We start from the raw sequence: 27,731 nt of genomic DNA on the forward strand, positions 1-27,731 counted from the left end.
GACTGAGCGACTGAACTGAACTGAAGATCTCCTCTTGGTTTTCGACCTTCTGCAGTTCACTATGATGTGTCTAGCTGTGACTGTTTTTACAATTTCCATTATTACTTACGAATCTTACAGTTTAGGATTCATGTCTTTTACCATTTCTAAAATGTCTCCAATTATTTCTTTATTTCATCTACCTCATTATTTCCAGTCTCTCCTAGAAGTCTTTTTAGACATACATGCGGCCTGCTTCTCATCTCTATTCTGTTACTAACTCTTATTTTTTACTTCTTTGTGATTCATTCTGAGTAACTTTCTCAGATCTATCTTCTAACTCAGTAATTTTATGTTCATCTATGTTTAATTTGCTGTTTATCCCTCTTCTAAATTGTTCATTATAAATTTTATGTTTCCTTTCCAAGAAATTTCATTTGTTCCTTTAAATCTGCCTGTTCTTTTCCCTAATATTACACTTTCTTACGTTTTCAAGTCCTCCATACATCTTTTTAATCATTTTAAATAGACTTATATTCTCTTTCAGACTGTTGTTCTAGCATCTGAAGTTCCTCGGTGGTCTAATCTTGCTTATGTTTGTAAGTTCCAACTCTCATTTATACTGGATCATACCTTTGATACTTAGATTTTTATTGTGAGAGCGTATTTATCAGGGATTCTTTTTTAAAGACTTTTATTTATTTATTTGGCCATGCCACGTGGCTTATAGGATCTTAATTCCCCAACCAGAGATTGAACTCAGGCCCTTGGAAGTGAAAGTGAGGAGTCCCAACCACTGGACCCCCAAGGAGTTCCCCAGGGATTCATTAAGTATGGCCTGATTCTGGAGGGTATCCCTCCTGAATGCTTTACATTTACTCCTGTCAGGTGTTCCAGGAGTATCCTTGGCCTAAAGCTTCATTTTTAGCCTAACTTCTTATTCTGGGGTCCCAAATATGATAAATTCACATTCCAATCCATTTATTTTCGCACCCAAGCCAAGGAAAATAGAAAATAGTACTTTTCCTTAAATACGTGGTTCTATAAGATTCTCAGATTCGTACAGTTGTCTCAGTTCCACTCCTCCAACTCTCTTGGATCTAAGTTCCTCTGTGTATTTGCAAGTCAGACCCAGATCCATGAAACCAAAACCCCACAACAACATCAGTGCACCAGCTCATCACTGACTGCATTAGTCTTTCATTCCGTCTTCACTTCCAACCTAGAAATTTCCCTTTTTTTCCCCTGCCAGTTCAGATATTAACTTAACCTAACTTTGCTACATTTTGTCCACAAGGAAAGGCCACGTGAATATACAGGAAGAGAGCTCTCACAAGGAACTGATTATGATGGCACCTTGATATTGGACTTCCAACCTCCAGAACTGCAAGGAAAAATATTTTGTTGTTGAAGCCATACAATCTGTAGTATTTTGCTATAAAAACCTGAGCTGACTAATACACTGGATAAATAAAATACACTATACCTCTCCTCTTGAATTCTTTAAAATGTTTGATAGTTAAAAGCCAAAGATCATCACACTGTCTGAATTAGTTTACAATGTACACACAGATGATGCATAAGACAATTAGTAACATAAAGAAGAGACGACAAAAGTACTTATATATAAGTTCTATAAGTCAACTGAAGTAGTAAAATTCGGGATTCTAAACAGATGGTGAAGAGTATGTTTATTGCAATCCCTAGGGTTAACTACTGTGTCACAACAGACAAATTAAAATGGAATACTAAAAACATCATAAATAACCCCAAAAGATAGGAAAGGTAAAAAGAGAAAAAACAAAAATAAATATTAAGGCAGTAGACCAGAATTCAAACAATTACTGCATTCATAACAAGTCTAGTCTAAACACACCTATTATAAGAAAGAGATTGTCGGGATGTATAAAAACGATCCAATATTATGCTGTCTGCAAGAAACTCACATCAAATATGTACAGATAAAAGAATGAAACAATATACACAATGAAAACATTAATCAAGACAAATCGTGCATATCTACATTAATACCAAATAGAATAGACTTCTGAGCCAAAAAAAATTACCAGCAATAAAGAGGAGTATTACCTAAAGATAGACCAGTCAACGTACAAAGAAGACATAACAGTTCCAAATGAGTAAGCACCAAATAGCAGAGCTTCAAAATACATGAAACCAAGACGGACAGAACGGAGAGCAAAGCCAGAAATGCCACCGTTAGAGCTGGAGACGTCAGCACTCTCCACACAATACCTGGCAGAACTTGCAGACAGATCACCGTTAGATGCTGAGCCAGTAACCAGCAGATCGGACACGTGTAAGACACTCCACCCAAGGGCAGACTAGGCATCCCTCTCAAGTATACACGGAACAGTCACCAACATCTACCGTACTGTGGTTTACTAAGAAAGCTCTCAACATTTCTAAAATCTAAAACACATAAAGTATGTGCTAGTATAGACTGCTGCTAAGTCACTTCAGTCGTGTCTGACTCTGTGTGACCCCGTAAACGGCAGCCCACCAGGCTCTCCTGCCCCTGGGATTCTCCAGGCAAGAACAGTGGAGTGGGGTGCCATTGCCTTCTCCAAGTATAGATTAGAAATCAACAACAGAGAGTAAGAGTAAAATCTCTAAGCACTTGGAAATTAAACAACACACCTCTGAATAATACAGAAGTCGAAGAAGTTTCAAGCAAAATGAGTAAATATTTTAGACTGAACCATAGATGGCAGCCCACCAGGCTCCCCCGTCCCTGTGATTCTCCAGGCAAGAACACTGGAGTGGGTTGCCATTTCCTCCTCCAATGCATGAAAGTGAAAAGTGAAAGTGAAGTCTCTCAGTCATGTCCGACTCTTAGCGACCCCATGGACTGCATCCCACCAGGCTCCTCCGTCCATGGGATTCTCCAGGCAAGAGTACTGGAGTGAGGTGCCATTGCCTTCTCCATTTTATTATTTAGACCTCCAAAAAAGAAACCTTGGGCCAGGATGACTTCACTGGTTTACCCAGTGAAATAACTAAAAGAGAAATTAAAGAAGGAATAGAAACAACATAGATTCTACACAATCTCTTTCAGAAAACAGAAGCAAAGAGAATACTTTTCAACACATTTTGTGATTCCAGCATTATCCTGATACCAAAGCCAGACAAAGACAGTGTAAGAAAGTTACAAACCAAAATTCCTCATGCACGTAAATACGAAAGTACTCAACCAAATATTTTCAAACTGAATCCAGGAACATATAAAAAGAACAACACACCACAAACAACCAAATGGGCATAATCCATAAATGCAAGGCTGGTTTCAACATTTTAAAATCATCCCAAGACACGTTAGCAAAATGGCAAAATAATAACCATTTAAAAAAAAAAAAAAACTCTCTTCCATGAAATCAATTAAGACATTTGCAAAAATTGTTGTGATAAACTTTCTCAAAGCTCTGGAAATTAACCAAAGGCTTCTTAGCAATCTGAGGAGCATACAGTCAAGAAAAACAGCCACATCTTGGTAAGAACAGCAAGGCGTGGCATTTTAAGTTGCCCAATCCTCATACCCTTCTCCCCAGTTCTGACGTAGCCCTGAAAACCAACAGTCCACTATCACAATGAAAACCAGTAACCTGGAAGCCACTGGGTAGGGTAAAGAATGAAATGAGGGCTCTTTCAAAGTTCCGTTCCCAGGGAATAGTCATTATTTAAGCTGACTAGTAGACTTCCCTGGTGGCTCAGATGGTAAAGCATTTGTCTACAATGCAGGAAACCCGGGTTCAATCCCTGGGTTGGGAAGATCCCCTGGAGAAGGAAATGACAATCCACTCCAGTACTCTTGCCTGGAAAATCCCATGGACAGAGGAGCCTGGTAGGCTATAGTCCACGGGGTCGCAAGGAGTCAGACACGACTGAGCAACTTCACTTCACTAAACTGACTAGTGGTTCCTTGCAAAACCCCACTCACAAGGCTGTCTTTATTTATTCATTATCCAAGTCTGAACAGAAGTTCACCAAGTAAAAACAGCTTTTCCCCAGGGGTATTTGTTAAAAAATAATTACAGGCACTTACTACACATGGCTGTCTGGGTTTGTGGATACCAACTGACAGACCACAGGCTAAGCGATGGGCTTAAAAGGAAAAGCTGGATTATGAGATGTTAGTAGATGGCTCTGGAAAGCTCTGACCTCTTCCTGGGCATCTAGAAGGCCATACATCCATGATACTCAGGAGACACCTGAGAAGGTCCTAAACTCACACATCTGCCTCATGAAAGCCCAAAGTAAAGGCAAAGGTGGATATGGCTTTGAGTTATATGCATTTAACAATTCCCACGCAAAGTCCCCTGGCAAAATCTGGGAGACTTACAGGTTACAGACATCGAAGGAAATCACTATGAAATCATTAGCTGACCAATAAGCTAACTGAAGAGAGACTTCAGTATCTTATACACACACACACACACACACACACACACACACACACACACAGAGACTTTGCAGAATTCATTCAGGAAAGTCACTGAACGTCCAAACAACAGCAGCAAAAGCAAATAGCAACACCAAGAAACACCAGGGAGGATGGGAGAATCTGAACTCCAGAGTTTCCACAGATTATCATGTAATATTCCAGTTATCAACCAAGAATTACATGCCATGCTAAGAAATAAGAAAGCATGGCCCACACGCAGGCAAAGAAACAGTCAACAGAATCTGTGCTTGAGGAAATCCAGATATTGGACTTATTAGAAAAAGTCTGTACATCAGCTATTTTAAGAATGCTTTTAAAAAATTAAAGGAAACAATTTACAATGAAATAAAGGAATACATGAGGACAATGTCCCAGCAAATAAATAATGTCCATTAAAAGATACATTTTAAAATAGAAATCTTAAATTTAAAAAGTATAATAATTGAAATGAAAAGTTCACTAATGAGGTATTCAACAGCCAATTTAAGCAGGCAAAAGAAGAATCGTTCAAGTTAAAGACAGGTCTCTTGAAATTGGCCAGTCTGAGGATCAGAAAGAAAAAACAATGAAGAAAACGGACAGAGCCTCAGACAGCTGCGGGACAACACAGATTGTACCAATACATGCGTAATGGGAGTCCACAGGAGGGGAGAGAAAGGGGCAAAGAGGTCATTTGAAGAGCTGGTCAAAAACTTCCAAAACTGATACAAGACATGAATCTATACACCTAAGAAGTTTGTTGAGCTTCAAACTCCATGAAGATAAACTAAAAGAGATTCACATTGAGACAAAGTATGTCAAATTGTCAAAGGTCAGAAAAGAGAGACTCTTGAAAATTGCAAGAAGTGACCTGTCACACACCAGAGCTCCTCAATAAGACACATAGCTGATTTCTCCTCGGAAACCACAGAGGCCAGAAGGCTGTGGGATGATGTGTTTAAACTGTTAAAAAACCATCAACCAATGGTTTTAGATTTGCCAAAGCTGTCCTTCAAAAGTGAAAGAGAACTTAATACAGTCCCAGATAAACAAAACCTAAGGCTCTCTTTGCCGGCCCACGTCCTACAAAAAATTCTAAAGTAATCTTTCAGCTCAAAAGGAAGATACAAGACAGTAACTTGAAACCGTATGAAAATCAAAGAACGACAGTAAACATAGCTACACAAGTAACTATAAAAGCCAGCAGCATTTTTATTCTGTAATTCATCTTGTTTTTTATATGACTTTAAAAAAGGTATAAACAAAAATTATAAAACTACAAAGTTAATGGATACACTATGTATAAAGACATAAGTTGTGACAATAAGAACATTCAGCTTGGGGCACAAGCGGTAAATATGCAGAGTTTTTATTGAAACTAAAATCATATAATTTCAAACTTGATTATTATAAAGCTGTATGCTAATGACAAATCCCCAGGGTAATCACTTAAGAAAAAATGAATGTATATATACATAAAGAAATGAAAAAGGAACAAAATGGCACACAAGAAAAAATCAATTAATCATTAATAACACTAATGCAGAAAGCAACAGCAAAAAGATATGACAGACAAGAAACAGAGAACAAAATAGCAAAAGTAAGCCCTTCTTTTTAAGAATTAACAACACAAAATTAATTTAAGTGCTGTCTATGAGAGATTCACTTTAGGTCCAGACATACAAACAAATAGGTTGAAAGTGAAAAGATACTCCATGCAAACAGCAGTCAATAGAGATGTGAGGTGGCTATACTTGTCAAAAAAAAAAAAGAAAATACATTACAAGACATTATATTATAATATATATAATTTTAGACTGGGCTTCCCTGGTAGCTCCGAAGGTACAGAATCCGCCTGCAAAGAGGGAGACCTGTGTTCAGTCTCTGGGGTGGGACGATCCCTGGTATTCTTGCCTGAAGAATCCCATGGACAGAGGAGCCTGGCGGGCTACAGTGCATGGGGTCACAAAGAGTTTGACAAGACTGAGCAACTAATCACAGCACAGCACATAGATGAATGATGATACATGTTGATTAAAAGACTCTTAATTAAGAAGTAACACAGCTATAAACATAAGCACAAGTAACCGCAGCACAGCAGGAGAGCTCCAAAACATATGAAGTGGAAACTAGAGGATTAAAGACATAAACAGTTCTCCAAGAACAGCTGAAGACTTCAGTAACCTACTCTGAATAATGGACAGAACAACAGGTCGATAAAGAAATACGACATGAATAACACAACCCAAGAAACTAGACCTAACTGAATTACAGCAGACACGCCACCCAACAATGAAAGACATATTTTGCCCAAGTGTATATGGAACACTCTCTAATATATGTTAAGCCATAAAACAAGTCTCAATAAATCTTAAAAGACTGGAAGCATAGCAAGTCTTTTTGACTACGATGGAATGAAACTAAAAATCAGTAATTGAAGGAAAACTAGAAAATTCACAATCACACGTCAAAGTTAAACAATACGCTCAAGAGAGAATTACAAGGAAAATTAGAAAATATTTGGCGACCAATGAAAATAAAGCACAGCACACGAGATGCAGTGAAAGCAGGGTTCAGAGTTTCCTGCCATCCAGAGCTATAAATTATAGGCCTATGTTAAAAAAAAATTACAAATCAATAACCTAACTTCATGCCTTAAGAAACAAGAAAAAGAAGACTGCATTAAACCCAAGCTCAGAAGAATGAAAAAAATAAAGATTAGAGCACAAATAAACGAAATAGAGAATACAAAAGCGACAGAAAGAACTGAGGAAACCAAAAGGTGGTTTTCTGAAAAGATCAACAAAATTGACAAAACATTAGCTAGGCTGATCAAGAAAAACACAGAAGACTGAAATTATTAAAATCAGGGGAAAAACAGGGGACATCAATCAAGACTTTGTAAAAATTAGAAGGATTATAACAGAATACTACAAACTACTGCATACCAACTAGATAACCTAGATGAAATGGAGAAATTCCCAGAAACACATAAACTATCAAACTAACACAAGAATAAATAGAAAAACTCTGAATGGACCTATAACAAGTAAAGAGATTTAATCAGGATTCAAAAGCAAAATGAGAGGCATCCAGACTGGAAACGAAGTAAAACTATCTGCAGGGGACATGATTTGCACATGGAAAATCCTACGGCATTCGCAAAAGAACTAACAGTAAATATTCAGAAAGGCTGCAGGACAGCAGACCAACTGCTATTGCTCAAGCACGTATTGGATCAACTCTACTTCTTGATCAAGTCTATTTCTATGTATTAGGAATGAGTAATTCAAAAGGAAATTAAGAAAATAATTCCATTCACAGCAACATAAAAAAGAATAAAATATTTAGCAACAAACTTAACACAATAAGCACAATTCCTGCACACTAAAAACTGTACCATAATTGAAAGGAAGTTTAAACACCAAAATAAATAGAAAGTCATTTCATATTGTAGACTAGGAGACTGATGCTGTTAAGATGTCAATATTCCCCAAAATGATCTATACACTGGATGCAATCCCAATCAAAATACCACCTGCTGTTTTTGCAAAATTTAAAAAAGATGATCCTAAAATTTATGTGCAAATGCAAGAGACCTCAAATAGCCAAGTCAATGTTGTCTGGGAAAAAAAAAAGTTTAAAGGATTCACACGTCCCAATTTCAAAACTCACCACAAAGTTACAGTGATCTGGACTGTAGTAGACATGCACATCAATAGAGTAACATTAAGAGTCCAGAAAAAACAAGATGCTGTCAAGGAGGAGGAGCGCAAGGGTGGGAGGATAAACTCTGCTGCCAAAGCATAAACAAAGGCAGGAGAGATGGGACTCAGCATGTGTACAGCTTCAGCATGCTTAAAAATATGAGCAGCAGGAAGGGCGTGTCCAAAAACGTGGTCTCCAGGTGAGGCCCATTGTACGTTAAGGAAGTTGCCTGCCTCAGAATTCTCCTGAGCAAAGCCCCGGGGCTGGGCACTGTGGCTGGGCTACTTCTGGTAAAGCTGCTCCAAGTGTTTAAAATCTTGGGGGCAGAGTGTCAAAGAGGTGAGTCTTCGGTCAGCAATGCTAGAGCCAGCGGCACTGACTGGGACCACGGTCTGTGCTTAGCTGCTCAGCTGTGTTTGACTCTTTGTGAGCCCACGGACTGCAGCCCGCCAGGCTCCTCTGTCCATGACATTCTCCAGGCAAAAATACTGGAGTCGGCTGCCATGCCCTCCTCCAGGGGATCTTCCCAACCCAGGGATCGAACCCACGTCTCCTGCATTGCAGGCAGATTCTTTACCAACTGAGCCACCAGGGAAGATTCTTCAGGGGAAGCCCCGTTCCTGATGCTCCAGACAACCACCTGGCCCTGGTCCTGGGCCTGCGCTACGGAGTGCAGACGTGAGAGGCGCTGCTCTCCTAGCGAGCCACACCCTGGCCCTGCTGCTGCTGCTTGCACCGCCTACGCCCCAGGCTGTCGCTCCGCTGCTCCAGACCTCCAACATGCCTGCTGTGGAGGTGAGAGGGCTGCTCCAGGCAGCCACGAAGTACCACATGGGCACAGCTCTCAGCCATCATAGTCTTTCTGCTCTGTAGGGATTCCCTGGCCCCAATCTTCACCTCCATTCAGGAAACTGGAAACCCCTTCATGTCTGGAACCTTTGTAGTCTCTTCTCTCTGTAACAGCCTCATCGCTGTTCAGCTACTCTTCTACTGGAACGCAAAGACTCCCCACAAGAAGAAAAAGCAGCGGAGTTGAGCTGGCTCCCGGAGTACATTCCATGTTTCCATTCATCCACCCAACCCTGGGGCCCTTCTCATCTGAATCACTCTGCCAGTGTGACTTTTAAACATTCCTTGTTCCTGTTGCAACTGCAACTTTAGTGGAAATACTTGGTTGACTTCCATCCTTAGAAAGGATAGGGGTAGAGATTTTCAGACTGACATTTTGACATTGTGTACATTATTACAAAATTCAGGAGAAGAAAGTAAGGAAAACCACTAGGCCATTCAGGTATGACCTAAATCAAATCCCTTATGATTATACAGTGGAGGTGACAGATTCAAGGGATTAAATCTCGTAGACAGAGTGCCTGAAGAACTGTGGACAGAAGTTCTTAACACTGTAGAGGAGGCAGTGACCAAAACCATCCCCAAGAAAAAGAAATGCTAGAAGGCAAAGTGGTTGTCTAAGCTATTAGAAAAGAAGAGACGTGAAAGGCAAGGTAGAAAGGAAAAGATACATCCATTGATTGCAGAGTTCGAGAGAAAAGCAAGGAGAGATAAGGACTTCTCAAACAAACAATGCAAAGAAACAGAGGAAAACAACAGAATGTAAAAAATTAGAGATCTCTTCTTGAAAACTGGAGATATCAAGGGAACATTCCATGCAAGGATGGGCATGATAAAGAACAAAAATGGTAAGGACTTAACAGAAGCAGACGAGATTAACAAGAGGTGGCAGTAACACAAGAAGAACTATATTAAAAAGGTCTTAATGACCTGGGTAACCGATGATGTGATCACTCGCCTAGAGTCAGACATCCTGGAATGTGAAGTCAAGGGGGCTTTACGAAGCATCACTATAACCAAAGCTAATGAAGGTGATGGAATTCCAGCTGAACTATTTGAAATCCTAAAAGATGATGCTGTGAAAGTGCTGCACTCAATATGTCAGCAAATTGGAAAACTAATCAGTAGGCACAGGACTGGAAAAGGTCAGTTTTCAGTCCAATCCCTAAGAAAGGCAATGCCAAAGAATGCTCAAACTACCACACAACTGCAGTCATTTCACATGCTAGAAAGGTTATACTCAAAATCCTCCAAGCTAGGCTTTAGCAGTATGTGAACAGGACTTCCAGATGTACACACTGGATATAGAAAAGGCAGAGGAACCAGAGATCAAACTGCCAAAATTCATTGGCTCAGAGAAACCAAGGGGATTTCAGAAAAAAATCTACTTCTGCTTCATTGTGCTGAAACCTTTGACTGTGTGGATCACAACAACTGGAAAATTCTTAAAGAGATGGGAATACCAGACCACCTGACCTGCCTCCTGAGAAACCTGTATTCAGGTCAAGAAGCAACAGTTAGAACTGGACATGAAAAAATGGACTGGTTCAAAATTGGGAAAGGAGTATGTCAAGGCTGTATATTGTCACCCTGCTTATTTAACTTCTATGCAGAGTACATAGGGGAAATGCCAGGCTGGATGAATCACAAGCTGGAATAGAGATTGCTGAGAGAAACATCAACAACCTCAGATATGCAGATGATACCACAGTAAGTGAAGAGGAACTAAAGAGCCTCTTGATGAAAGTAAAAGAGGAGAGTGAAAAAGCTGACTTAAAACCCAATGTTAATAAACCCATGCACCTATGGGTACCTTATTTTTGACAAAGGAGGCAAGAATATACAGTGGGGCAAAGACAGCCTCTTCTCTAAAGGGTGATGGGAAAACTGGACAGCTAGATGTAAAAGAATGAAATTAGAACACTTGCTAACACCATACATAAAGATAAACTCAAAATGGATTAAAGACCTAAATGTAAGACCAGAAATTATAAAACTCTTGGAGGAAAACACAGGCAGAATATTATATGACATAAATCAAAGAAAGATCCTCTATGACCCACCTCCTAGAGTAAATGGAAATGAAAATAAAAGTAAACAAGTGTGACCTGATTAAACTTAGCAGCTTTTGCACAGCAAAGGAAACTATAAGCAAGGTGAAAAGACAATCCTCAGAATGGGAAAAAATAGCAAATGAAACAACCGACAAAGGATTAATTTCCAAAATATACAAGCAACTCATACAACTCAATGCCAGAAAAACAAACAACCCAATCAAAAAGTGGGAAAAAGACCTAAACAGACATTCCTCCAAAGAAGACATACAGATGGCCAACAAACACATGAAAAGATGCTCAACATCGCTCATTATTAGAGAAATGCTAGTCAAAACCACAATGAGATATCACCTCACACCAGTCAGAATGGTCATCATCAAAAAGTCTACAAACAATAAATGCTGGCGAGGGTGTGGAGAAAAGGGAGCCCTCTTGCACTGTTGGTGGGAATGTAAATTGATACCACGGAAAATGGTATGGAGATCCCTTAAAAAACTAGGAATAAAACCACCATATGACCCAGTCATCCCACTCCTAGGCATATACCATGAGGAAATCAAAATTGAAAGAGACACATGTATCCCATTGTTCATTGCAGCACTGTTTACAATAGCTAGAACATGGAAGCAACCTAGATGTCCACTGACAGATGAATGGATAAAGAAGTTGTGGTACATATACACAATGGAATATTCAGTTCAGTTCAGTTCAGTTGCTCAGTCGTGTCCAACTCTATGAGACCCCATGAATCGCAGCATGCCAGGTCTCCCTGTCCATCACCAACTCCCGGAGTTCACTCAAACTCACGTCCATCGAGTCGGTGATGCCATCCAGCCATCTCATCCTCTGTCGTCCCCTTCTCCTCCTGCCCCCAATCCCTCCCAGCATCAGAGTCTTTTCCAATGAGTCAACTCTTTGCATGAGGTAGCCAAAGTACTGGAGTTTCAGCTTTAGCATCATTCCTTCCAAAGAACACCCAGGACTGATCTCCTTTAGAATGGACTGGTTGGATCTCTTTGCAGTCCATGGGACTCTCAAGAGGAATATTACTCAGCCATAAAAAGGAACATATATGACTCAGTTCTAATGAGGTGGGTGAACCTAGAACCTACTATACAGAGTGAAGTAAGTCAGAAAGAGAAAGATAAATATCATATTCTAACACATATATACGGAACCTAGAAAAATGGTACTGAAGAACTTATTTACAGGACAGACATAGAAAATAGATAGATGGACATGGGGAGAGAATGAGGAAAGGGTGAGATGTATGGAAAGAGTAACATGGAAACTTACATTACCATATGTAAAATAGATAGCCAATGGGAATTTGCTATATGGCTCAGGAAACTCAAACAGGGGCTCTGTATCAACGTAGAGGGGTGGGATGGGGAGGGAGATGGGAGGGAGGTTCAAGAGGGAGGGGACACATGTATACCTATGGCTGATTCATGTTGAGGTTTGATAGAAAACAACAAAATTCTGTAAAGTAATTTTTCCTTCAATTAAAAGAAAAAGAAAAAGAAAAAAAACAACATCAAAAACAAATAAGATCATGGCATCCAGTCCCATCACTTCATGGCAAATAGAAGCAGAAGAAGTAGAAACAGTGACAGATTTTATTTTCTTGGGCTCCAAAATCATTGCAGATGTTGACTGCAGCCATGAAATTAAAAGATACTTGCTCTTTGGAAGGAAAGCTATGACAAACCTCAGTTCAGTTTGGTCGCTCAGCCATGTCTAACTCTTTGCAACCCTATGGACTGCAGCACTCCAGGCTTCCCTGTTCATCACTAACTCCCGGAGACTGCTCAAACTCATGTCCAGTGAGTTAGTGATGCCATCCAACCATCTGTCATCCCCTGTCATCTCATCCTCTGTCATCCCCTTCTCCTCCTGCCTTCAATCTTTCCCAGCATCAAGGTCTTTTCAAATGAGTCAGTTCTTTACATCAGGTGGCCAAAGTATTGGAGTTTCAGCATCAGTCCTTCTAATGAATATTCAGGACTGATTTTCTTTAGATTTGACTGGTTGGATCTCCTTGAAGTCCAAGGGACTCTCAAGAGTCTTCTCCAACACCACAGTTCAAAAGCATCAATTCTTTGGCACTCAGCTTTCTTTATAGTCCAACTCTCACATCCATACACGACTATTGGATAAACCATAGCTTTACTAGACGGACCTTTGTTGGCAAAGTAATGTCTCTGCTTTTTAATATGCTATCTAGGTTGGTCATAGCTTTTCTTCAAGGAGCAAGTGTCTTTTAATTTCATGGCCCCAGTCAATATCTGCAGTGATTTTGGAGCTCAAGAAAATAAAATCTGTCACTGTTTCAATGGCATCACCAACTCAATGGACATGAGCTTGAGCAAGTTTTGGGAGATGGTGAAGGACAAGAAAGCCTGGCGTGCTGCAGTCTATGGGGGTCACAAAGAGTCAGACACAACTGAGCTGCTGAACAACAAATCCAAACTGCACAGATGCCATTGCTAAGGAGGGCTTAGATGGGCAACATTAACTTTTTCAAGGAGTCGATTTAAAGAAGTCTTATGCAATGACCACCAACTTGGGATAAAACTCCGGAGGCCTACAGGGCTCTGGCTTCCTCTGCACAGCCACAAAGACCCCCATGGCCCATGCAAAAGGGCATCACAGCTTATCACTCAAGTGGACAAATGTGACAAAGCCATGCAAGCCTGTGGACACACAGCTTTTGTCTCACATTTAGCGTAGGGCATCCCAGAGGAATAATTTGGGGACAGGCAGAACAGACGGAGCATTAGTGCAGACTGGGTGCCGCGTGCACCCCTTGACAAGCGCCATCTCAACCTAATTCCCTGGACAGCCCTCAAACTGGGTGGGCCTCATTCTGCCCAGGTGAAAAACTGATACCACACAAGGTACTGATGTGGCTTCCCTGGGGCCCCACTGCAGGCAAGAGCATCAGGACCCAGGCACAGGAGCACACACTATTCAACAGGATCAGGGGCCAAGTACGTGCCCAGACGTTCCCGCATCACTGTCCAGAACTTTCTGGAGGCCCTGATGCACGTTTGGTGGAGTGCCACCCTGCCTGACATGCTTGGGTTCGCCTCCAGTACCAGACCCGGGGCCCTAATGCCTGGGCCTCTGGCCCACCATGAAAGCTCCACCCTCCTCCCTTGACCTACCGCACTCCCAGAATCTCAGTCCAGCAGTGCGGGAGGGAGCCAGCCCTCAGCACTCCTCGAGGGTGCCCTCAGGACAGCTCCAGGAGTTCTATTACTGCCCCTCACCGCAGATACTTTGGCCACCTGATGCGAAGAACTGACTCACTGGAAGAGACCCTGACGCTGGCAAAGATTGAATGCAGGAGAAGAGGATGGCAGAGGATGAGATGGTTGGATGGCATCACCAACTCGATAGACACGAGTCTGAGCAAGCTTCAGGAGTTGGTGATGGACAGGGAAGCCTGGCGTGCTGCAGTCCATGGGGTCGCAAAGAGTCGGACACGACTGAGTGACTGAACCGACCGAAAAGATGAGAAAAAGGGGGCGGGAGGCAACTGTGGGAGGTCCTAGAATGGCCAGAACAAATGACCACAGACAGGGGGCTTAAGACAACAGGAATGTGTTCTCTTCAGTTCTGGACACCAGAAGTCTGAGATCAAGGTGTGGGCAGGCCGAGCTCCCTCCTGAGGCAACATGGGCAGATGGCCCCAGGTGCTTCCAGCTTCTGGTGCCGTCCCTGGGTTTGTGACTGCATCACTCCAACCTCCGCCTTCACTATCACTGGCCATTTCTCCGTGTCTCTGTATCGCACACATTCCTCTTCTTTCTCTCAAAGGACACCTGTCACTGGATTCAAGGCCCATCCTAATCCACGGTTATCTCACCTTGTGATGCCTTCTTTGATGTCATCTGCATAGACCCCATTTCCAGATAAGCCCCCATTCTGAGTTTCTAGGATGACATGAACTTCACGGGGATATACACTGACAACTTGCCTAAGGTCACTTGGCTCCTAAGAAGCCAGGGTGAGGTCTGACCCTGTCCACACCCTGACCCCTCCACAGCCTGCCTCGAAGTCAGTGTCTAAAATCAAGGCACAGTCACCCTGGTGTGGGCATGGGCCAGTCCTGCAAGACAGGTCTCTCAGCAGAGTCGGGCCAGCCACACCACCCTCAGAGTCACACTGCTGAACCTGGAAGGTTAGGGACTCACTTTCCCAGGCTCCTGAGCTAGGCATGGCTATCGGACCCAGGCAACACTGGAAGACATAGAGAAACTCTGCTGTGGGTTCCTCAGAGAGTATCTGTTCTCTGAGGAAAGGAATGAGCAGGTGACACCCTGTGCTAGACTGGACTGTTCCAAGATCCCTGCCCCTCAGTGTGCATGTCCCCTCTAAGCTATTCCACCAAACACCACTCCAGGTGCTAATGTGAAGGAGCTCTGCAGAAGGAAGTTAGGTCCCAGATCATTTGACTATGAGTTCACTCACTCTCAAGGAGATCCTCCTGGTTGGAACTGGCCTAATCAGGTGAGACCTTACAAGGGAGGGGGCTCTTCCTGGCCAAAGAGATTTTAACCATAAGAGTGAGTGGACATGAGATGCCATGTGGGAAAGGACCTAAAAACAACCCCTAGGGGCCAGCCAGCCAGAAAACAGCCCAGAATCACAAAGAAATGAATTCTGCTAGCAACCTGGATGAGCTTGGAAAAGACCCTGAGAGAATTCAGCCTGATGGCACATGGATTCCAGCTCTTGAGACCCTGAAAAGAGAATCCCGATCTATAGAATTCTGATTTATAGGACTATGATCTAACATATGGGCATGAATTTAAGCCGCTGAGTTTGTGATAATTTACAACATAGTAGTGAAAAGTAAAAAAAAAAAAAAAAAAAAAAAAAACATACAATCCTCACATGTTCTTCCCACCTTGAACGTGATGGCTGGAGCTGTGGAAGCCATCTTGTGAGCATGAGGTAATAAGCATTAGAAAGATCTTTATCCCATGCTCAAGAAAGATCTAGACAGATAGAGCCATGTTCCTGTAGCAGATTGTAAGAAACTGTCCCGAATGAGTCGGGGACCCCTCATTAACAGCAAAGTCTTCTTTTCCAATCCCTCGGAACTAGGTTGACCTTATGTCTGGCTTTGTGCAATAGAACATGCAGAATGTGACACTCTGGGTCTGGTGAAAACCACCCTTAACAAACCTTGCAGCATCTCCATCTCCCTGGCGGGAACCCCGCCACTATATGAAGGAGCTCAGGCCACCCACATGGAGAAAGAGGCCTTCAGAATGAGATGTGACAAGGAGAGCATGGCCTCAGGAGAGAGAGAAAAGCATGGTCCCAGACAGACATTACTAGAAGAGAGAGGCCCCATGCCAGCCAGCCCCCCTGGGACATCAGACACACAGATGAAGCCAGACTGGATCCTCCTGTCCTGGCCAACACCATGTGGAGCAGAGATGAGCCTCTCATACTGACACTGCTTGAATTCCTGCCCATGGATTGTTCCACTGGGCCACTAAATTCTAGGGCTACCTGTATAACTGACTGACACAGACCTGCTGAGTCTGCTGGGCACTGCCATCACCCACACTGAAATGGTTCCTCCAGGCCTGTTGCTGTTCAATGGCTAGATGTCTGCTTCATCCACTGACTTGGGACGCCCAGGTGGAAGGAGACCTTCTGGCCCTGGTCTCACAGCTGTACTCCTCAGCATCTCTCTTCCCTACCTGCTGCACTACCAGACTCTAGGGGCAGCCTTTGGCCTCCAGGCACACTTTTGAGCTTGTGCTCAGCTTCTTCCCATCCTTGTACCACATCATCTCCATCTGGCCCTGGCCACCTCACAGCTCAGCGTGGCACTGGCCCCCGCCTCAGCCTGTACCTCCCTGAGTGCTGGCTGCTCCCTGGAAACACCACTGAGGACTCCAGGGACAGGGAGGGATACACAGTCAGAGATTCTGTCCAGGAGAGGTCTTCCAAGTCCTGGAGTCATGACAGAGCTGTGCTCTAGACCCTGGCAGTCTCAGATCCACCATGAAAATCCTTTGTGATTAGTGGCTGCATATGGACCCTCGATGGGCACAGGTGGTCCAGGTACTCCAAGCCCTCCTAGGTGTGATGGGAAGCAGTCTCAGTGCCCCTGATGGGCAGATGGTCCTAGGGCCTGTGTTCAGAGGTAAGGACACATCAGGGACAAGGCAGAGACCCTCCTGAAAGCCAGGATGGGGCAGAGCTGACTTGGAGAATCTGACAAGAGACCTCAACGGCTTCGAGAAAAAGCCAGGGGCTCCGACTTACCAAGGTCCAAATCTAACCTTCCAAGGACACTTCCAACACTTTCCAGGTCTGCTCTGCCTCATTTCCTCATCTTTACAAAGAAGACATGGGTTTTTAATTTCCTCCTTATTTTTTATATTACAAACCTGTGTTCTTTCAATATATATATATACACACACACACACACACACACATACATACATACATATGTTTTGTAGGCAGTTTCTTTACCCAAATCCAGGAGTAACTACCCCTACTCCCAAGCATTCTCAGAAGAAATGAAGTGAGAGAGCTTGGCCTTGCAAGTGCAACATGGGAGCAGCCAGAACTGCTCCCTACAAACCAAGCCTAGGAGGCAGTGCACTCACCACAGACACACGATCAGGAGTCCAGAGTCCTCACCCGCTCAGCACCGACAGGTGCCCTCACCCTGCACAGTGCCTGAGGTGGCCACCAAGCAGTGCCGTGTGTCTACATCCTCCCGGGAGAAGTGCTGGCAGGAGCAACCGAGCTCCACGCCATCCTTGTACCCGGGAACGTGCACACGGGCGTCTGAGGTCTCGAGTTCCAAGTGGGCTGGCCTCCCCGCCACGGCACCCACAGCCGTGTCCTTGTGCAAGGAGGGTGTGAGGCCTACAAGGGCACACAGGCAGCTCAGGGAGCTGACAGAGCCCTCAGCACACACATGCCCACGCAGCTAGTAAACGAAGGTGCTCCTGCTTCAGAATCACAGCAGACAGCAGCCCTAGCCCAGACCTGGAGACGAGCAGCCCCGCGGCTGACTTTCGACCACCAAGTGCCGCCCTCCCCTGCTGAGCAGAGGTCCGGCCCCCACCCTGCCACCAGGGTGGGCCGGGCTCCTGGTTCCCCACCCTACCCTCAGGGGTGACCTGACGGCCTAGCCTACTCAGGAGGTCAGCAGAGCTGCCCAGACCTCTGCCCTCTGCACGTGCTCACCCAACACCATCCCATCCCCTGCTGCCGCCACGGGGTGAGCCGAGCACCCCCCAACACACCTCTGACCTCCCACAGGGTAACCTGAGCCCATCTGACCCCCCCTCCCCACAGGCTTGGCAGAGCTGCTCCTCCACCCCTCCCCACGGGGACCGAAGACAGCGGCTCCTGCCACTCAGGGCTTATCCAGAATTGAGGGGGGAGAGGGACACACACACACACACTCGTGTCACCTTGCACCAGCAGCTGGTAGGCGATGCGGCTCCCACGGCTGACGCACTCATACAGGCCCGCGTCTTCTCGCTTCACGTCCCGCACGAGCAGTGCCCGCTGCCCAGCTGAAGCCTGCACCTCATACTTGGGGCCGGGAGACAGCGTGTGTCCGTCCTTGAGCCATGTCACGGCTGCCGCCTGGTCCGACAGCTCGGCCAGGAGCTGGGCCTCCTCGTGCAGCCGGGCCAGCACCTCCCGAGCAGCCGCTGCTGGTGCCGGACGCTTGGCCGTCAGCTCCAGGGGCGCTGGAAGTCACATACAGGTGACAAAGGGGGGGTAAGTGAAGAGGGCAGCGAGAGGAGGAGAGTGATCAGAGGAGGAGGGTGGGGAAGTGGGATGAAGGTGTGGACAACAGGGTGTGGATGTGAGGAAGGGGTTGGAGGTTACAAAGAGACAGCGGACAGAGGAGGAAGAGCCGGATATCATGCAACAGACTCCGAGAGGCAAGAAAAGAAGACACAGGACAAGAAGTGGAGGAGGAGAAGGAATCAGCAAGAAGGGAGGAGGGGAGAGGGGAGGCAAGTGGTGGGGCACAGACACAGAACCGAAGCTCGGACTCTTTAGACCTTCCTCCACTCACACCCTTGCACGGCCTTGCACACCCCACCACCTGGCCCCACATTATCCAGCTGCTCTGAGAGCCACAACAGACTTCCCAGGATCCCTGCGACTGCAGGGACTCCGTCCCACCCCTATCCCTCAAGAAACGTGGCCTGGAGAAGCCCTGGGGTCACAAGACAGGGTCCCTACCTCGGACCTCCATGCGGATGCTGCTCTCGATGCCATTGGCCACGAACTTGAGCTCCGCCCCGTGTAGGCTGACAGGCACCGAGCGGATGGTGAGAGTGTGGCGGGTGCCATCCCGCTGTATCACATACACACTGCTGGCCTTCAGGACCCTCCCGTCCAGGAACCACTCCCCTGATGAGGCCGTAGTGAGGTCCACAGAGAAGGTCACCTCGCCGCCTTCCACTGCCTCCACTGCCTTCAGAGGTGTTTTCACAGCCAGCTGGGGAGCTGTGGAGTGAGAGCTTCAGGAAGTAGTTGGGCCCCTCCCCTCCTCTCCTCCAATGCCTAGCCCCAAATAACCACTCCTCTAGGAAGTCCACTGGGCAAGCACATGGAGACCCTGAGGGAAAGCCAGACGCAGGGTGGAGTGAGAACAAGTTGGAGCTACGCAAGATCCCCTTCAGCTCCCACAGACCCAGTAAGTAGCCCAGTGCCCTGGGGTTGGTGGGTATAGACAGTTCCTGGGGGCTTGAGTCCTGTGTTGGGGTCACCTGGCCTTCCCACCAAAGAGTCTTCAAGAGCATCAGGATCCTGGGCACCCCCCTACCACAAAGAGGACGCAGGAGCCATGCTGGCCTCTCCAGCACTGGGCTACACTCTAGGTCTGGGCGATTCAGAGGCAGATGGCCCCACAGACTGCTGTCAGGGTGCCGTGGAGACGAGAGCCTTCGGCACTTACCCAGGTGTACAGTTCCTGGGAACTCGAGGTAGGGGCTCTGGCCAAAGCTGTTCACAGCTGACACCCTGAACTGGAACTCTCCCTCCTCGGCCACGCCAGCCACAGTCAGCTCCGGCGTGGTCACCCACTCATCTTCATGGCACCGGCTCCAGGTATAGGCACCCAGCCTCTTCTTCTCCACCAGGTAGCCCTCGATGGCAGCAGGGCGGTCCCCAGCAGGTGGCGGGGACCAGCCAAGAGTTACGGAGCTCTCTGTCTGGGCCTTCACCACGGGGGCTTCAGGAGCATGCAGGGGCGGCCTCCTGGGGGCTGAGCAGAGCATGGGCCCACGTCACCAACTGGAAACCCCCTCCCCAAGCCTGGATCCAATATCACAGGAGGGAGAAGTTCTTGTGACAGAATTCCCAGCCCTCCGTGGCGGGGGCACTGCCCTGGTGGTCTGGAATGGCCACAGCCCGAGGGGCTGCCAGCCCGAGTGTGCTGTGGGCCAGCACCCCGGTCTCAGCTCTGTGGCCGTTTCTCTGTCTGCAGTGGAAAGAGCACCCGGGCCTCAGAGGCCACACTTGGCCCAGGGCCACCATGAGCTGTCCACGGGGCCTGGAAAGGAGCTCCTTCCAGTTCTCAGCCTGACCCCCTCTGTGCATTGGGATCCTGGGCTGGATGATGGTTAAGGCAAGGCACAAGGACCCTTCCAAGGGTGCTGAGACCCGCACACCCCTGACCCCAGCAAAGGGCTGACCCTGTGCCAGCTGGTCTCAGCACCAAAGGCTGAGAAGGAGGACACACGCAATGTTCCCCTACACGCTGTGCTTCTAGAACCACCTGCACTGTTTAAGTTGGTTCACAGGTCGGGGGGGCCACTAGGACTCCCACTTTGCGGACGCCTAGTGTGACCATCGTGGAGGAGGGGGGTCAGACAAATCACACCCCCCACAGAACCAGATCTACAACCTAGGCAGTCTACAAGGCACAGTGCTCCTCGCAGCAGGCGAAAAGTCAGAGCAGGGCCCAACGCACAGTGGGCAGGGACGGGGCCCCCCCTCTCCGTCCAACAGGGGCTCTCACGGCCCTTACCTGACACGCAAAACTGGGTAGACGTCCGGCAGTCCCCAGCCACAAAGGCCACCTCACCCACATCCTCCAGGCTGCACTGGGAGATGGTCAGCGTGTGGCACGTGCCCTCAGCAGTGATGGCCACCCGGCCCCCAGCCACCACCGCCTTCTGGTTCCACAGCCACTGAACGGGGCCCTCGGGCTTGGCCAGCTCCACACAGAACATGGCGGTGTCTCCCACTCGTACAGCTGTCTTCCTTGGGAGCTTCCGAAGGAGGTTGCCTGGGGTGGGCAGAGGAGCAGTGAGTGAGGGGGAAGAGGGTAGAGCTGGGCAGAGCGACCCCCATGGGGCTGCCCCACCCACACCTGCTTCCTGCCCCTGCACCCAGAGCTCCCACTCCACCCCTCCCTGACCCACCCCTTGTCCTGGGATCCAGCCTGCCCCGCCGCCCAGGACCTCAGTCACTTGCCCAGTTCCTGGGAGACCCATACCCTGCCCAGTCTCTTGGCCCGCTGCCCACTCACCTCGCACTGCCAGCTCAGCCACCGTGCGACTGCCCTCTGCCGTCTCACAGATGTACACGGCGTCATCGTCGGAGGAGACGTTCAGCACGGTCAGCCGACGCTCGGCGCCCGCCTCCTCGATGAGGTACTTGGCGCTGGCCCACAGCCGCGTTTCCTCCTTATACCAGGCAGACTCCATGGCTGGCACCGGTACTTCACACTGGAACGTGGCTGATGCCTTCTCCGGCACCTCCAGGTCCTGCAGGCGCTTTCTGAAGGGCACTGTGGGCTCTGCGGAAGAAGGGCTCAGATGAGCGGGTTCGGGGAGAGGGAAGAGGGGCAGGTTGGAGGGGTGCCAGAGGCTGGGGGAAGAGGGGGCAGTGCAGAGGGGCAGGGAGGCAGGTGAAAGAAAGGAAGGAGACAGGGAAAGGTAGATATAAGGCTGGGGTGGGGGCAGGGAGCCAGGGTAGGGGTTGGAGTGTGGGTAAGGAGCTTCAGGGAGAGGGGACAGAGGGAGGTAGGGGGAAAGGAGAGGAAGGAGAACAGTGGAGAGGGACTTAAAGGAAAGAGTCCCTTCCCCCAAGAATCAGGGAGAAGTCTGGACCAAAAAAGGAGAAATGCCGCAGGTGAAGTCCTAGCAAGCAGCATGGCTGGGCAGCCCCCTAAGCTGGTGGTCCCGGACAGCCAAGAGAGGCTGGATTACACAGCAGAGAGGCCACTGGACAAGTACTGGCCTGAAAAACTGCTCAACCCCAGCGCACTTCCCTGCAAAAAAAAAAAAAAAACGAGGAAGCAGACACACGCACACAAAGGTTGAAGCGCCCTGCTGGAGATCCCACAGCTGGCAAAAAGTGGAGACGGGACTCCGACCACATCGAGGCTGGTCTTAGGAAACAAGAAGGAACAAGTTCTGACGGTGTTGTCCACAGCTGCCCCGTGCGCTGGGGACAGAACCTGCAAACTGACCCAGAAGCAGGTTCAGGCTGCGCCCTGGGGCAGTCCCAGCCTGAGGCCTCTGACAGCACGAGGTCTGTCCTTGATCCTGCCTCCCTCCGGCTCAGCTGGGGAGACCCCCCACCTAGCATCCTGTAGGAGAGGGGGAGAGCCTGGGTCACCCTCAGCCTGGACAGGGCAGGCTCCGCCACTGGGCAACCACCTCCCGAGGGAGGGGGTGTTAGTGATAAGCACTTGGTTGTACACGCGTGTTACTTTCACAAAGACAATGAAACACCACAGCAAGAGCCGCCAAGACCTCCAGCCACGGATTTCTCTACACGATAGGGAAATGGCGGCAGCAGCAGCCGCTAGAAGGAAGGGTTGGGCGGCCTGGGGAAGAACCTCCGCCTGTGCTCACTGCGCACAGCGACTCCGTGCCAGCCACCAGGAGCTCACCTCTCACGACGACCAGCACCGAGCTGTACGTCTGGCCCACAAGGTTGGATGCCGTGCAGGTGTAGAGGCCACAGTCTGACTGCTTGCAGAAGAGGATCTTCAGCACGAAGTTCTCCTGCTCGTCCTCATACACCACGTGCCGCCGGCCCTCCACCACCAGCTGTCCATCCTTCTTCCACACGATCTCAGGCTTGGGCTCGCCCGTCACGAAGCAGCTGAGGCGCGCGTGTTTGCCCTCTGTCACCGTGCAGGTGCGCGTGCCGGCGCTCGGCGGCGAGGCCGGGGCGCCCCCGGCGCGCATGGCCTCGCGCCGCCGCTGCAGGTGCGCCAGGAGCATGGCGGTGGAGGCCCCCGGCGGGTTGGCTGCCTCTGCCTCCGCGTCCACCGTAAGCCCGGCGGCGGCGCTGGCGGCGCCCAGCGGGTTCTCCGCGTGCACCGTATAGGTGCCGCTGTCTCTCGGCTGTGCAGCCCGGATGCGCAGAGCGCTCGCCTCGCCGCTCTCCTCCACTCGCACTCGGGGGGCGTCCAGCACACCCAGGCGCCGCCCGTCCTTGGCCCAGCTCACCGACATGGGCGGCGAACCGCGCACGCGGCAGCGGAAGGTGGCCTCGGCGCCCTCGCGCACGCGGATGGAGGTGGGCCGCAGCAGGAAGTGAGGCGCCTGCTCGGCGCACGCGGCGTCGGCGTCCACCTGCAGGCCGACCGCCGCGAAGGCCTCGCCGATGGCGTTGCGCGCACGGCACACATATTGCCCACTATCGCCCAGCGCCAGGTCCAGGATGGTCAGGCGGTACAGGTCGCCGTCCTGGGCCAGGCGGAAGCGACCACCCGCCTCCACCAGCTGCCGGTCTTTCTCCCAGCTCACTTGCGGCGTGGGGTTGCCCACAATCTGGCAGCTCAGCGTGGCGTCTTTGCCCACCGATACCACGAAGGCCTTGGGCCGGGTTAGGAAGCGGGGTGCACCGCTGAAGGAGGAGTGATCCATGGTGGGTGGGAGAGGCGGGAGAACCTGTGAGTGGAGTAGGGGAGGGAATGGTGGGGATGAGTCCCTGGTGTGCTTAGAGCCCCACTTGGCTACTTTGCCTGTGTCCCTCTTGGCTACTTCACCGGCCCAGTGCCGCCTGGAAAATTCAGCTTAATACAGGGTGAACGTCTCCCCATTCTGCTCCCATCTCCTCCCACATACCCCGTCCCTGCAGGTGGCATCACCAGCTGGTATGGTGGTCCAGAAGTGCCAGTTTGCCTCTTTCTGGGCCTTGGAGTTTGGCCCCAACTCCACCCCCAAAATGGGCTCTTTTTAATTGGCTGGAGCATCTCCTCCCTCTTGTCCTAGCTCCAGGCCTGCTGCCCCAACTCAAGATCCAGCTGAGCGCCTATCCCCAGACACTGCACCTCAAGATCCAGCTGAGCGCCTATCCCCAGACACTGCACCTCAAGATCCAGCTGAGCGCCTATCCCCAGACACTGCACCTCAAGATCCAGCTGAGCGCCTATCCCCAGACACTGCACCTCAAGATCCAGCTGAGCGCCTATCCCCAGACACTGCACCTCAAGATCCAGCTGAGCACCTATCCCCAGACACTGCACCAGCAGCAAGCTTGCCCTCCTCCCTGTGCAGCCTCTGCCATGCTGTATGTCACCACCAGGACCTTCCCCGTCCCTCCTGGCCACTCCAGGTTCCATCGGGTGTCCTGTCTCCCCACACACTGGTGCTTCCTGGGGCCTGAAACTCCAATCTACCTAGTGTCTCCCAGTCACAGAGAGGCAACTCGCTGCACCCTGACAGGCCCTGGCCGTGGAGGCTCATGAGGTGCCCACTGCTGGCCTGTCCTCTCTAAGGCACACCAGAGGTGTTCTCTACTCCAGCAGACTCTCCTCTGAGCCCCCTGCTTGGCCTTCCCCCTTTGCTCCCCATTCTCTCCACTGGCTTTCCCCACTCAAGCACTGGGCTGCCCTGCAGGCTGTCCAGCCGTCCTAACTGGACACTGCCCAACAGAGAGTGCAGTACACAGGGCCTGTCCCTCCTGCCACTGTCCTGGGTCACATCTCACCCCTCCTGGGGTCCCGCCACACATCCCCTCGACCCCTGAAGGGGGGTGCTCATCAATGAGGAAAGAATGGAAATTCTACAGCTGGAGGGCTGGGCACCCCTCCAGCACATAGGGCTACCCACGAGCTCTTGCTATGAGTGCCTGCCTCCTTTCATCAGAAGTTGAAATGGGGAAGGTCACTGGTGTGTCTGTGGAGGACAATGGAGAATGTTGCAAGAGTCCAGTAGGGCTGAGAATGGGTGGGCCAGCTAGCCAGGTCCACCCAGGGGGCTGTGGGGGGACTGTAGCCCAGCCACTTCAGGTCTTGGCTGAGGCTCCATTGGCTGTGGCTCTGCCAACTGGACACCTTGCAGGGGTGGGTTTGGCACCAGCAATGCCAAACGCCTCTGACTGACTCTGGCATCTGCCAACTCCAGGCTGGATCCCGCTGGCCCCCAGCACCAGTGGGTGAGGTGAAACTGGGCCTTGCCTACACAGGGGCTTCTGTAAGAGAGCCAGCACAGATGGGCCCATGGGCCCTGGGCTGTCCCCAAGTGGGTTAACTCTTTTCACCCCGGGGGCTGGGCCTTCAGCATGGGGCTGCCCACCGTAGGACAAACAGGGCAAGGTTCCCAGGCCCTCCAGCTCCCCAGCCTGTGATTCGGGACCTAATCCGCTTAATCCCCCTCAAGGAGATGAGCTGGGACCAGCCTGCTGACTCACTGTGCAGTCAGCACCTCTGCCCTGCCCACTTCCCCCCCTTCATTTGCTCCCCCATGGCCTGGCTGGGCTCTTGGCCTGAGAAGGACCTGGGCGGGTGGCCACCCACCTCCATGAACAACCTCCTGGGCCTCAGCGTCCCTCTGTGGAAGAATTACTTTGACACCAGTTCCCCAGGGGCCTGAGTTCCAATCTGTTCCCAACACACCACTGCCTCCTGAATTATACAGTCAATCTGTGGGTTCCCCAAGGCAGGACATGGCACCCTGCCCCTACTACACCCAGAGCAGGTGTGGGACGGAAGACACCTGCTCTGAGCTCATGAGCAAGTCTATGCAGGGTCAGGGGGCCACTTCCACAGCTGGCAGCCCCTTGGACCCTAGAAAAGAAGGATGAGGAAATCTCATCTCTGCACATACTTAGGGGGAGCCAGCTCTCAGCAGGTGCTCAAGAGTGGGCAGAGACTCCAAGATCCTCTAAAGGCATGGAGATGAATCCTCTGTCCAGGGCCTGCATGCCCCACTCCCAATGCAGCAGAAACACTGAAGTCTAAAACAAGACCCCCCCTTGACACCCCCACACCAGGCAGGCACCCTCACTGGGCAGCAGGGCCAAGGTAGCCCGAGGTATGCCAGAGGACTCTGGAGCCACCCTGCTTCAAGCTGCGTGTGGGGTGGGGACCACCCAAGGCCCCTCTGGGCCCAGATTCATCCACAGTCTCCTCCTCCTCCCCCTGCCACGTTGGGAGCTGGGGCCATGGGAGCTGCAGCCACAAGGGCAGAATCGGGAGTTTCAGGAGGAGAGACCAAGCCAGGACCTGAACCCCAGCGTCTTAGGGAAGCCCCTTCCTCCCTCTGATGCCCACCTGTGGACCCTGCTTGGGCTCCTCAGTCCCTTGGGGCCCCCATCTTGGCATTGCCAGGCTCCTCCCCCTGAGGCCAAGACCCTCCCCTCTTGCAAGCCTACCAGGGAGCCTGCGGCTGACCCATGTCACCCCTACAGCCCCTCGCTTTTCCAGAACTTGGCCACTCTTGGGTCCTGGTGGGACTTGGGCCATTTTCCAGATGAGCCCAGGGTGAGAAGTGGTTCGCAGCCACACAGAAGAACCTTGGCCGGCCCCCTCCCAGAGGCCGTCTCCCCCGCTTTCCTCTCCCCGCTGTGTTGCCCCCACACCCTTCCAGAAAAGACTTCAAAGGGCAGCTCCTGCAGTCTGTGCTTTCTCCCTAGACCTCTGGGCCTTCCAGCTTCCCAAACTCCAGGGGAAATTCTTTCCTGGAGTCAGGTGTCACTGCCCCTCTGGCTGTCCCCTCCGCTGAGCCAACAGGCCCAAAATAGCCCCAGCTGTCAGCGGGCATCCATCTCAACAGAGCTGGGGGCAGGGCCAGCCGGACCCTCAGGGCACTAGGCAGAGGGGAGGTGGGTGCTTCGGACGCCCCCCACCTGCCCCAGCTGCTGTCTCCCCACATATGGGTCTGGCTCCATTCTGCAAGGCACCAGGGGCTGCAATCCACAGCCCCAACCCCAGGAGCAGCACAGCCTGGCTGAAATTCTACCCCAGGTCCCTCCATCCCCCAGAGCCGTGACCTTCAGCTCCGCCGTCCTCAGGGGCCCTGGCTGGCCCCCCACCCCTCCTGCGCTCTGCCTCCTCACCTGTCTCTCCCGGGGGCACGAGGCAGCACCCAGGCGAGGTGCTCAGATGGTGCGGCAGGGGCTGCTGGGCCTCACCTCCCTCCGGGGGCCCAGGACCGACAAGTTTCCCACCCAGCAGCCCGCACGCCTGCCGGTCCTCAAACTGGACAGGGGCAAAAGGACAGGCAGATCCTATCCGCTAAAGAGGACTGGGCCCGCCCCCACCCCGCCCCCAGCCCGCCCAGCCCAGCCCAGCTCCAAAATAGCCCGGGAGTCACTGCCCCAGATTGGGTCTCACCCCTGGCCCCAGGGAGGCAGCGGGCAGAGGCTCAGGGCTGCTGGGGGAGGGGGGCCTGTGTGTGCCCGTGATGTGTGCCCCCTGCTCGTGGGGACCCCTCAGA

At 50.0% G+C, this 27,731-nt stretch overlaps 1 protein-coding gene across 39 annotated transcripts in view; it reads right to left on the reverse strand.

The window, feature by feature from the left end:
• Positions 1 to 27,508, reverse strand: part of OBSCN (obscurin, cytoskeletal calmodulin and titin-interacting RhoGEF) — a 230,155-nt gene extending 202,647 nt beyond the window's left edge. For all 39 annotated transcript variants that reach the window (XM_070792362.1, XM_070792374.1, XM_070792359.1 and 36 more), the window contains exons 1-7: positions 27,352 to 27,508; positions 22,952 to 23,960; positions 21,581 to 21,850; positions 21,077 to 21,337; positions 20,003 to 20,311; positions 19,285 to 19,551; positions 18,495 to 18,779 (exon numbers count right to left, since the gene is read on the reverse strand). In XM_070792362.1, coding sequence (XP_070648463.1) covers positions 18,495 to 18,779; positions 19,285 to 19,551; positions 20,003 to 20,311; positions 21,077 to 21,337; positions 21,581 to 21,850; positions 22,952 to 23,936 — 2,377 coding nt within the window. In that variant the 5' untranslated portion in view covers positions 23,937 to 23,960; positions 27,352 to 27,508. The remainder of the gene's footprint in view (positions 1 to 18,494; positions 18,780 to 19,284; positions 19,552 to 20,002; positions 20,312 to 21,076; positions 21,338 to 21,580; positions 21,851 to 22,951; positions 23,961 to 27,351) is intronic.
• Positions 27,509 to 27,731: the final 223 nt, after the last annotated feature.

Source organism: Bos indicus, chromosome 7 (genome assembly GCF_029378745.1).
Source record: "Bos indicus isolate NIAB-ARS_2022 breed Sahiwal x Tharparkar chromosome 7, NIAB-ARS_B.indTharparkar_mat_pri_1.0, whole genome shotgun sequence".
NCBI lineage: Eukaryota > Metazoa > Chordata > Mammalia > Artiodactyla > Bovidae > Bos > Bos indicus.